Source organism: Trachypithecus francoisi, unplaced genomic scaffold, assembly GCF_009764315.1.
Source record: "Trachypithecus francoisi isolate TF-2019V2 unplaced genomic scaffold, Tfra_2.0 Lachesis_group12, whole genome shotgun sequence".
Classification (NCBI taxonomy): domain Eukaryota; kingdom Metazoa; phylum Chordata; class Mammalia; order Primates; family Cercopithecidae; genus Trachypithecus; species Trachypithecus francoisi.
In genome coordinates this window covers 117,953,579-117,965,015 of record NW_022681457.1, presented here as the reverse complement: position 1 = coordinate 117,965,015, position 11,437 = coordinate 117,953,579, and the positions used below count along the sequence as shown (strand labels likewise).

The window sequence follows — 11,437 nt, the reverse complement described above, 5'->3', positions numbered from 1 at the left end:
TCCCAGCTACTTGGGAGGCTGAGGCAGGAAGATCAGTTGAACCTGGGAGGCAGGGTTTGCAGGAAGCTGAGATCACTCCACTGCACTCCAGTACTGTCACTGGGTGACAGAGCGAGACTCCATCTGATTAAAAAAAAAAAAAAAAAAGACTTGCCTATTTTGTCTAATTTATAGCTTTAGTGAATTAAAGAAAACAAAAGTTCTGGCCTGATTTCCTAACTCGGGGTCTATTTCTCAGGCAATGTTTAATGTAGAAAATGGAACCCCAGCTTCACGTGAAGCCCTGTGGTTGAGTGAGGAGTGAAGGAGGAGGAGGAAGCCTCTGGGGAAGGGGTTCCCTCCCTCCTGAAAATGAACACATGATAAACAGAAGAGCACCAGCCTCTGCTTTCAGGAAAGGTTTATTGTGGTGAGTGCCTTCTGTACAGTCGACTGCAAATGAAACGCAGAGGAAGGTGCCCAGAAGCGCCTGCGGCAGAGGCGCACGGGAAGCCCGGGGCCCAGGCTCATGCAACATGATGCTCACCGCGGCTTGGGCCGTGGGGCCGTCAGAGAAACCTTTTTAAAAAATGGAGATGAATATTACAGAACTAGACAACCCGAACTGCTTTTCAAAACCAGAAGAAGGAGGTTCTTAGCCGTTACTCAGATACCAGTGCTGGGGAGGGAGGCCTGACTTTAGCAACAGCTGTGGGTGGGCTGGAGGCCGGCACAGCTTGGGGCCCCTGCGCCAGCTGTCTCGGCCACCGCCTGTGCAGCGCTTGCTCCAAGGGGTCAGCAAAAGCGACTGATGGCTGCCACTTCCAGGACCCACGAGACAGGCCTCAGGTAACTTTACTGCAGCCAAAGCCCAGGCTGGAGGGGGTCCCGGCTCTGCCGCATTCTGCATCCCAAGTGGGCACATGGAGGAAGGGGTCTGAAGGAAGGCTCCGGAGCACAGGCCCTGGTGTCCCTGTGAGGACGCTGGACCTGCAGGAGCGGGGAGCTGCAGTGCCACCTGCTGGGTGCCACGGGCCAGGCATGGGGTCCAGCCGCCGGGTTGGGTGCGTCTGATGTCTTGCCGAGCGCCTGGTCCCGTTCCTCTTGAACTGCCCTTGCCCAGCACTGCACTCTGGAGGTGGGTGGTGCAGGCGGTGGAGGGGCACAGGCCAGCTCAAGCCCGCTGGTGGCAGGGCATTTTCCCACAGGGATACGGGAAGCCACCTGTGTCAGGGCCAGGCCCTGGGATCGGGAGTTACACTACCCTGTCCCAGGCCAAGGGGGCTGGTGGAATGATTTGAGCAGCTCTGGGAGTGGGGAAAAAAGACTAATTTCCAAACCCGTTTGTTCTCAGATAAAAAGCAGTTTTATAAACCCGCAATCTGCTCCAGATTCAAGCAGTACTATTTCAGCAGGAGGAGGTGGTCATGGGAAGTCAGCGCAGCAGACGCTCCCTGACCCGGAGGCCCGCCTGCTTTCCACGTTGTTTCCCATGTTCAGGATTTCAGGAGAAGCAGCTCACGCTCCTCTGGTGGAGGGCAGGGTGTTCCACAAACACCTCCAGACCCAACCAAGAGCTACGGGGCGGCGGGCTGCGGGCCACACGCATACTCAGGGGACCCGGCAGAGTCAGGGCCAGGGCCCTTCCCTCCAGGAACCGGTCCTTGGTAAAACAGCCACAGGCCACGCTGCAGTCTGGTTCCCAGTGGGGCTGCCTCAGTCTTACCCCCAGCACCCTCAAAAGCTGGGGTGTCTGCATGTCCCTTCACATAATTGATATGGTACCACCTCCTATAATAATAATATAAAATAAAAACATCTGATGTCTGGGTTTTTTCCCTGTTTCCAAATTTGTAGACTCCCAGGAAAATATTTTTTGCAGCCTTTTAAAAATCTGGTTCTTGGCAGTTTATCCATCTGTATCGATCCTGTGGGCTGTAAAGGAAAAGACAGACACAGGTGATCAGAAGGTGGCTGTTCCCACGCTCCTTTCTACTGATGGGGCTCAGCAGTCACCCGGACCAGCAGCTGGCTGGGCCCAGGTGAGGCAGAGCACCCGCTGCCAACAATCAGCTGCTTCTGGAATGTGGAGGTCTGTTTCATCCCCCGCCACTCAAGCCACAGTTTCCAACGAGCTCACTAATTCCACCTGTGAAAGCCCCCCCCCCCCCCCCACCTTTTTAAGGCACAAATCACAGGCTCTGAGTTAATCATGGGTCAAGGGCTAGTTGGCGTCTCTGCTCCCAGGCAGGCAGCTGAGGGAAGGTCGCCGGCAGCTCACACACTGAGCAGCCGCTTTGAGGTCCCCGCCTCCGTTAGCTGGTGACTGCGAAGGGACAGCTACTCACACTGCTTTGGTATCCGGAGTGCCTCACTGTCCAGCACCATCACCTGATGCAGGACGCCCCGGAACTGATAGAGCACTTTCAGGTTCTTCTCTTCCCCCACACACGGGTCATAAAAGCCAGGCAGCCCAGCCTGTAACAAATTGCTACTCTCAGTACTCCAGAAGGTCTAAGACCAGCACTCCTCCTCACTACCACCGGAGGGGCAGTGTGCACAGGCTCTGACTCCTGGGGAGATGCAAACTTTGGGGCTTGAAGAAAAAGAAACAAGAATTTTAAAAAGTTGCCAAGACTTGCTTCTTTTTTTTTTTTTTTTTTTTTGAGACGGAGTCTTGCTCTGTCGCCCGGTCTGGAGTGCAGTGGCCGGATCTCAGCTCACTGCAAGCTCCGCCTCCCGGGTTTCCGCCATTCTCCTGCCTCAGCCTCCCGAGTAGCTGGGACTACAGGCGCCCGCCACCTCGCCCGGCTAGTTTTTTGTATTTTTAGTAGAGACAGGGTTTCACCGGGTTAGCCAGGATGGTCTCGATCTCCTGACCTCGTGATCCGCCCGTCTCGGCCTCCCAAAGTGCTGGGATTACAGGCTTGAGCCACCGTGCCCGGCCGACTTGCTTCTTAATAAAGGCCCCATCGTCACACTAAGACAGGGCCACTAGATGATTTCTAGGGTGCCAGGAGCTCTCTGGCCTGAGCTAACGTGCATTTTCATCCTTCTGGATGGTCCACGCACCAGGCCCCAGAGGCGAGACTCACACATGTTACAAGTGACCTCACGCTCTTTCTGCAATGAGGCAAAAATAAACAGAATCAAATGCCATGAAGGCAGGCACGTGTTCTGTTTGCTGGTGTGGCTGGCCCACAGGCGGGGCTCAGTAAATCCTTCTTGAGTGAGTGGTGAAAGAAATGACTGAATGAAGCAAATAGCTCCAACGTGGGTACTGCTCAGGAGCTGAGCGGCATCCCATGCAGTAGATGCCGATGATGGCAAAGATCCCACTTCAAGGGGCCAGGCTGTCCTTGTCAGACTGAAGCTATTCTTCAAACCACTGTTTGTTTTTTTTGAGACAGGGTCTTGCTCTGTCACCCAGGCTGGAGTGCAGTGGCACAATCACAGCTCACTCTAGCCTCAACCTCCTGGGTTCAACCAGTCCTCCCGCTTTAGCCTCCCGAACAGCTGGGACAACAGGCACATGTCTAATTTTTTCTCTTTTTTGTAGAGATAGGGTTTTGCCATGTTGTCTAGGCTGATCTCAAACTCCTGGGCTCAAGCAATCCGCCAAACTCCTGGGCTCAAGCAATCCGCCCACCTTGGCCTCCCAAAGTGCTAGGATTACAGACGTGAGTCACCGCACCCAGCCCGTTCCGATCTGTGAGCACACGGCATGTGGTGGCTGGTGCTGCTGTACCTTGGAGGCCTCCGTCAGGATGAGCTTTGAGTCCTTCACCAGGCACTGCAGGGGCACAGTCACGTCAATCACCTTCACCTTCTCACTCTTCCTGCTCTTGTCATTGACAAACTTCCCGTACCAGGCATTGACGATGATGAGGCCTAAGGACAGACTCCGAGTAGAGGAAGGCCTTCTCCGGGCACCTCCCTGTGCCGCTCGGAGACCCCCAACGCCCACCCTGGCCCAAGAGAGGACACATATTCTCACCCATTCTGGACTCTTCTGCCTCAATTATCCTTCGGACAGATTCCTGCATCAGCCGGACCTGCCAGAGAACAAGGATGACACAGTCAGGGCCCCACCAGGCCTGCTCCACCTCTGGTCAGAGGGCCACGGGCAGGCAGTCTTGTCCATGCCAACATGCCTGCTCAGGGCCTGGAAAGCAAGGGACCTGACAGCTCTGCTACCCAAGTGGCTCGCTCTGAAACTCCTAGACTTAGGGCAGGCAGCTCTGGGTCAGAAGGTGAGAAGCACCAGAAACGGCATGACCCTCCCGTGGCCACCGGTGGGAGCTCCCTTTCTGGGGATCATAAATGTGTGGGTGGGATTTCTTGACCCAATAAAAAAACACTGCATGCGTTGTCAGCTTTAAAAATAAAGGTATTTCACAGAAGTTGGAATCCCAGCTCCTCCTGAGAAAGGACCTGTGTTCTCCTGTGGCGCCACTCTACTGGGCATAGCTATGCTGCCCACTCAGACAGGCATGTGCTCGCCAGGCCACGCACACAGCCCACAGCCACCTGGGAGTGTGCTCGCCACTTACCCAGGAAGCCTGCTCCCTCCTGCTCCGTAGAAAGGCAGAGCACTCAGAGGGAAGGAAAAGAGGCCAACACTCACCACTTTAAAAAAGCCCTTGTTATGCCTTTGGAGGGTAACTATCTTTAGGGCAGGGCCTGCAGAGCCCAGTAGTGCATCCCACAGTAAAGACTACATGGAGAGGCAAGTTGTTGGAGAAGAGAAGTCTGACAGCCAAGGCCTTGAGACCAGCATGTGGGGTGTGGAGTGTGTCCCCACAGCCGTCGCTTAGGAGCGGTGGGGCAGCACTCACAGCAGACTCCGCCTCTTGCTTCTTCTGCAGCACGTCGCTGGCGGCGCTTTCCCTCTGCTTCTCCAATTCCCTTACGCGAGAGGAACACAAGCCCCATGTTAGCGTGGCTCTGCCCAGCTTCCAGCCAACACAGCGCCTCCCGTGCTGGACCCGAGCCCAGCAAACAGTCTGTCATCTTACTGGAGTTCCAGTTCTAGAACTTTAAAAAATATTCCCACGACAGTCTCAGGCAAGTCTGTTGGTCACAGGCTGCCAGCGTTCATTTTACCCTTAGATGGCTCCGCCCCACCTCCTCACCCAGCTGACGGGACACCCACTGACGGGTCAGTCTCTTTGGAAAGAAGACCCCAGCACACGAGAATTTCATAGATCCCACCAATCTTGTGGGATTATTATTTTTCTTAATTTTAATTTTAAAATAGAGATGGGGGTCTCACTATATTGCCCAGGCTAGTCGCGAACTCCTGGGCTCAAGTGATCCTACTCTCTCGGCCTCCAAAAGTGCTAGGATTACAGGCATGAGTTACTAAATAAGACTTTTGGTAGGAACAACTAATACCACTTTGGACACAGAGATCTGCTTTCCTGTAACAAAATATGGGCCTTGGGGTCAGCATATGCCTGTCCTCCCAGAAGACTGTTCCAGGCCTCAAGCCTCCTAGGGAACTAGGATTCTGAATCCAAAGGCCAGAGGGGCCCAGAAGAGGAGATTCATTCCTTTATCTGAGATTCTCTAAGTGCAATGCTTTATTTACTAAATGAGATATTACAAAGTAACAAATCTATACCAGCTCTCAGTTTTCTGTAGAGATGCTTGCACTAATAATTTAGGTTTCATGGCATGCCCCAATGGATTATCTAAGAAACTGCAAAATAAATTGCGTTTCCATGACTTTCAAGACTATAGTTAATGCAGGCCCCTTACATAAGAATCCAGAACGCATTCCTCTTAAACTCAGGGCCGGGAAAGGAAAACTGTTTATATCTTGAGGCCATGGTTTAGAGACTCAACACTTTTTTTTTTTGAGATGGAGTCTGGCTCTGTTGCCCAGGCTGGAGTGCAGTGGGCGCGATCTTGGCTCACTCCAGGTTCCACCTCCCGGGTTTACGCCATTCTCCTGCCTTAGCCTCCTGAGTAGCTGGGACTACAGGCGCCCGCCACCACACCCGGCTAATTTTGTTTTTTGTATTTTTAATAGAGACGGGGTTTCACTGTGTTAGCCAGGATGGTCTCGATCTCCTGACCTCGTAATCTGCCCGCCTCGGCCTCCCAAAGTGCTGGGATTACAGACGTGAGCCACCGTGCCCAGCCAAGGCCCAACACTTCTATAAACTCTAGTCCTTTCTAAGAGCAGGAATTACAAATGAAGAGAGAACAGCAGTCCAACTACTGACAATGATGAGAAATAGTTAACATTTACCAATCGTGGCCCAGACATCAGCCTAAGCGCTTTACATGCATTAATTATCTCAGGTTTTCCTCATCACCCGACGCAGTAGGCTCTGTTATCCCCTCCATGTTAAGGGTGAGGAAACTGAGGCACAGGGCTGGCTAGTGACATGCCCATGATGTGTCAACTCACTTCTCTTTCTGAGCCCTGAGGTATGGTTTGATGATCAGACGGTGCATGGCAAAGTAGACCACGAGAGGCCCCACGGTGGCATAGAACACGGCGCTGGGCAGAAGCTGGTCCGTCAAGTGAATAGGGAAGAAGTATGTCTGACTGGCCCTGTTGAGCCTGGGGAAAAATACAAAAAACAAAACACCCAAGATGAATCAGGTTTTCCAGGGAAGGGCAATGGGGTGTTAGCCACAGGAGAACTTGCGCTGCGTACAGCTGCGAGTTCAAGGAGGCTGCAGTCTGCTCCTTTCACAGTCCACCGCCTTCTGCTGGCCTCCTGTTCCAAAGTCTGGCTGATGGATCTGACACTGTGACAGAAGAAAGATCCCAGTATCTGCTGACCTCCAGTCAAAGCAACAAGAACAGTTCACAGGGTCAACGTCCCCTACAGGTGCATTCGGTCATAGGCTGGAGAGGACAGGAATAGGCTCCTCCAGATGGCGCTGGAGAGTCACATCTCAGTCCTTAGCTGAGGTTTCCAAAGAAGTTGGTGAAGACTTCAAAAGTTAGTCAGTTAAGGAGGTTCTGCTTCTAGTGGTGGCCGAGTAGCTCCTACTGGACCAACGTGTAAACTCTGGACCACATATAAAAAAATTTGGCCAGGCGTGGTGACTCACGCCTGTAATCCCAGCACTTTGGGAGGCCGAGGTGGGCGAATCACCTGAGGTCAGGAGTTTGAGACCAGCCTGGCCAACATGGTGAAACTCTGTCTCTACCAAAAATACAAACATTAGCCGGGTGTGGTGGTGCCTGTTTGTAGTCCCAGCTACTTGGGAGGCTGAGTGAGGTGGGAGAATCACTTCAACCCAGGAGGCAGAGGTTGCAGTGAGCTGAGATTGTACCACTGCACTCCAGCCTGGGTGACAGAGCGAGACTCTGTCTCAAAAAAAAAACAAAAAGAAAGAAATTATCCAGTATGAAGAACAAAGAGGAAAAGGATTGAGGACGCATGGACACAATGTCAGAAACCCATGGAAGAGTGGTAAGAAGTTTAATACATTGGTAATTAGAGTCCTGGTGACGAAAAGGAAATTTACAGATGCAAGAAGTTTAGGAAACCCCAAGCATGATAAATACAACAAAAGCCATATCTATGTACATCACAAACTGATGAAAAGCCAAAAAAAGAAAAAATGTTGAGTAGCCACTGACAATACCTGACCATACCCTTCCAGAATAAAAGCAATTCCAGAATCGATACAGAACACTCAAAACCTGGCCGGGCGCGGCGGCTCACCCTGTAATCCCAGCACTGTGGGAGGCCGAGGCAGGCGGATGGCCTGAGGTCAGGAGTTCGAGACCAGCCTGGCCAACATGGTGAAACCCTGTCTCTACTGAAAATACAAAAATTAGGCCCGGTGCAGTGGCTCAAGCCTGTAATCCCAGCACTTTGGGAGGCCGAGACGGGCGGATCACGAGGTCAGGAGATCGAGACCATCCTAGCTAACATGGTGAAACACTGGCTCCACTAAAAATACAAAAAAATAGCCGGGCGAGGTGGCGGGCGCCTGTAGTCCCAGCTACTCGGGAGGCTGAGGCAGGAGAATGGCATGAACCCGGGAGGCAGAGCTTGCAGTGAGCTGAGATTTGGCCACTGCACTCCAGCCTGGGCGACAGAGCAAGACTCCACCTCAAAAAAAAAAAAAAAAAAACAAAAATTAGTTGGGTGTGGTGTCAGGCGCCTGTAATCCCAGCTACACAGGAGGCTGAGGCGGGAGAATTGCTTGAACCTGGGAGGTGGAGGATGCAGTGAGCTGAGATTGTGCCACTGCACTCCAGTCTGGGGAACAAGAGTGAAACTCTGTCTCAAAAAAAAAAAAAAAAAATATATATATATATATATATATACACACACACACGCACATACACATAAACAGATAGGTTAAATGTGAATGGGCAAAAAAATAAATAGTAAGCATAAGAAGGCTAAAAGAGCTATATAATAACAGATAAAGTAGACCTCAAGACAGAAAGTTTTTTTTTTTTTGAAGTGACGGGGTCTCACTCTGTCATCGAGGCTGAGAGGCAGTCAGAGCTCACTACCACTGTGAGCTCCTGGGCTCAAGTGATCCTCCCGTCTTGGCTTCCCAAAGTGTATGAGCCACTGTACTGAGCCTTCGAATATTATCGGAGGAGAGATGGCTGATGCCAACTCTAATCTTGGTAAGTGATTTGGCTTTTGTTTCCAAAACTGAGCTGTGATCCACTTTTATTCACTCGCTGAGTTCCTATCAAGTACTAGGATGGGTTTTAGGCTCTAGAAGTGCAGATGGGAATAAAATGGACCAAGTCCAAGTGCTTATTTCTGATGAGGAGTGGAGGAGATTGCCCTTCATACGGAGACTGGTTCGCTGGAGACTAAACATGGTGGGGGGATCACCTGGGGCGAGGGAAAGGGCTACTTACTATGTATACAAGGTGAATTAGGGGACATTTGAGCAGATACCTACCGGGAGTGAAGGAAATGGCCACATATTTATCTGCAGACTGAGAACTAGCAAAGACCACCTCATAAGCAGGAGGCCCTGGTGTGTGCCAGGAACAGCTCAGGGGGTCGGGGTGGCTGGCGTCGGGGGAGAGAGGAAGACTACATCATGGAGGGCGTTGCAGGCTCCAAAGTCTCTGAAGGGCTTTGGCCTCTGCCTGGAATTGAGGGAATCTCTGAGGTTTTAGGCAGAAGACAGACGTGAACTGCCTTCAGTTTTAAAAAGGACTCTCCTATGGAGAGCAGACACACAAGGAGGGAGAGGGGTTCAGTGGGGAGGGTGCTGTGTAACTAAGACAAAGATGTTGGCGGCAGTGAGGTTGAGAAATGGCCAGATTGGGGATACACTTTTGGAGTACATGTTCATGAGATGATTTTGAGATATGTCTGATTTGGAGTGTGTGAGAGAGAGAGAGATCGAGGCTGACTCCAAGGTTTTTGGACAGAGCAAGTAGAAGGCTGGAGCTCTCATTTACCGACAGGAAAGGAGGCTGGGCACTGTGGCTCACACCTGTAATCCTAACACTTTGGGAGGCCGAAGCGGGATAACTGCTTGAAGTCAGGAGTTCAAAACCAGCCTGGGCAACCAAGTGAGACTCTGTCTCTATAGAAATCAAATTAAAAAAGAGAGAGATGGGAAAGACTTCAGGCAGAGCAGGTTCTGAAGCACCTGCGTGTCTGGGGGCACAGGGAGAGATAGAGTTCTGTTTGGATACGTGACGTTAGTGATGCTGTTAGGTATCCAAGTAGAGATTAGGAAAAGAAAGCTGGACGCATATATGAGCTGGAGATTAAGGGGGTGGTCCAAGCTGGCGCTTGCAACGTGACAGTCCTCAGGGCATGTAAGCCACGAGGCTGGACATGACTGCTTGGGAGTGAGTCTGGAGAGAGAAGGGCTGTGCCCTGCAGTGGTGCCTCCATTTAGAAGTTTGGGACACAGAGAGCAGCCATCTGGTACGGAAAGCCAGAGCAGGGCATGGTATCCTGTAACTCAAGGCAGAGAGGCCGTGAGGGCAGGAGGGAATGGCCACCGAGGCAGCAGGTGCAGAGGCCAAGGGAGCTGAAGAAGAATCACCCTCTGGTCTGTCACAGGAGGGAGGGTGCTCCACTGATGCCCGAAAGGGCTGGTTTTTCTGGAGAGGAGGGAGGGTGCTCCACTGATGCCCGAAAGGGCTGGTTTTTCTGGAGAGGAGGGAGGGTGCTCCACTGATGCCCGAAAGGGCTGGTTTTTCTGGAGAGGCCTGACTAGAGCGGGTTTACAAAGAAAGACGACGGATGCAAGCAAAAACAGACAACTCCTTTTTTTTGAGACGGAGTTTCACTGTCACCCAGGCTGGAGTGCGGTGGCGCCATCTCGGCTCACTGCAAGCTCCGCCTCCTGGGTTCACGCCATTCTCCCGCCTCAGCCTCCGGAGTAGCTGGGACTACAGGCGCCCACCACTACGCCCGGCTAATTTTTTGTATTTTTATTTATTTATTTATTTTTTGAGACGGAGTCTCGCTCTGTCGCCCAGGCTGGAGTGCAGTGGCCGGATCTCAGCTCACTGCAAGCTCCGCCTCCCGGGTTTACGCCATTCTCTCGCCTCAGCCTCCCGAGTAGCTGGGACTACAGGCGCCCACCACCTCGCCCGGCTAATTTTTTGTATATTTTAGTAGAGACGGGGTTTCACCGTGTTAGCCAGGATGGTCTCGATCTCCTGACCTCGTGATCCGCCCGTCTCGGCCTCCCAAAGTGCTGGGATTACAGGCTTGAGCCACCGCGCCCGGCCATTTTTTGTATTTTTAATAGAGACGGGGTTTCACCGTGTTAGCCAGGATGGTCTCAATCTCTGACCTTGTGATCTGCCCGCCTTGGCCTCCCAAAGTGCTGGGATTACATGTGTGAGTCACCGCGCCTGGCCAAAAACAGACAACTCTTTTGAGGAACTAAGGAGAGGACAGTGACTAGATTCAGGTGGAGCAAGGGTGTGTGTGCCAATGAAAGCCGCCGGTGAGAGGGGTGAATCAACACGGCAGCTGCTACTGGAGATGCTGTGCCTGGGTGACAGCTACCAGGCCAGTGACTCCAGGAGGCCTGGGCTGCTAGACTGCCATCCTGTGACATCAGGCGAGGCTGCTGGAGCTCAGACACACACCTCACTCACTCAGAGTTGGAACTATGCACTCCTTGAAATCTGCTTACTCAGCAAAAACAAGCAGCTGTAATTTTTTTTTTTTTTTTGAGACGGAGTCTTGCTCTGTCGCCCAGGCTGGAGTGCAGTGGCCGGATCTCAGCTCACTGCAAGCTCTGCCTCCCGGGTTTACCGCCATTCTCCTGCCTGAGCCTCCTGAGCAGCTGGGACTATAGGCGCCCGCCACCTCGCCTGGCTAGTTTTTTGTATTTTTTAGTAGAGACGGGGTTTCACTGTGCTAGCCAGGATGGTCTCGATCTCCTGACCTCGTGATCCGCCCGTCTCGGCCTCCCAAAGTGCTGGGATTACAGGCTTGAGCCACCGCGCCCGGCCATATTTTTT

General features: G+C 52.3%; 1 protein-coding gene across 1 annotated transcript in view; it reads right to left on the bottom strand.

Annotated features, from left to right (window-relative positions):
* Positions 1–383: 383 nt before the first annotated feature.
* The window catches only part of DNAJC11 (DnaJ heat shock protein family (Hsp40) member C11), a 75,732-nt gene continuing 64,678 nt past the window's right edge, over positions 384–11,437 (bottom strand). The window contains exons 11-16 of the mRNA XM_033228557.1: positions 6,401–6,556; positions 4,818–4,887; positions 3,977–4,034; positions 3,728–3,870; positions 2,328–2,457; positions 384–1,914 (exon numbers count right to left, since the gene is read on the bottom strand). Coding sequence (XP_033084448.1) covers positions 1,889–1,914; positions 2,328–2,457; positions 3,728–3,870; positions 3,977–4,034; positions 4,818–4,887; positions 6,401–6,556 — 583 coding nt within the window. The 3' untranslated portion in view covers positions 384–1,888. The remainder of the gene's footprint in view (positions 1,915–2,327; positions 2,458–3,727; positions 3,871–3,976; positions 4,035–4,817; positions 4,888–6,400; positions 6,557–11,437) is intronic.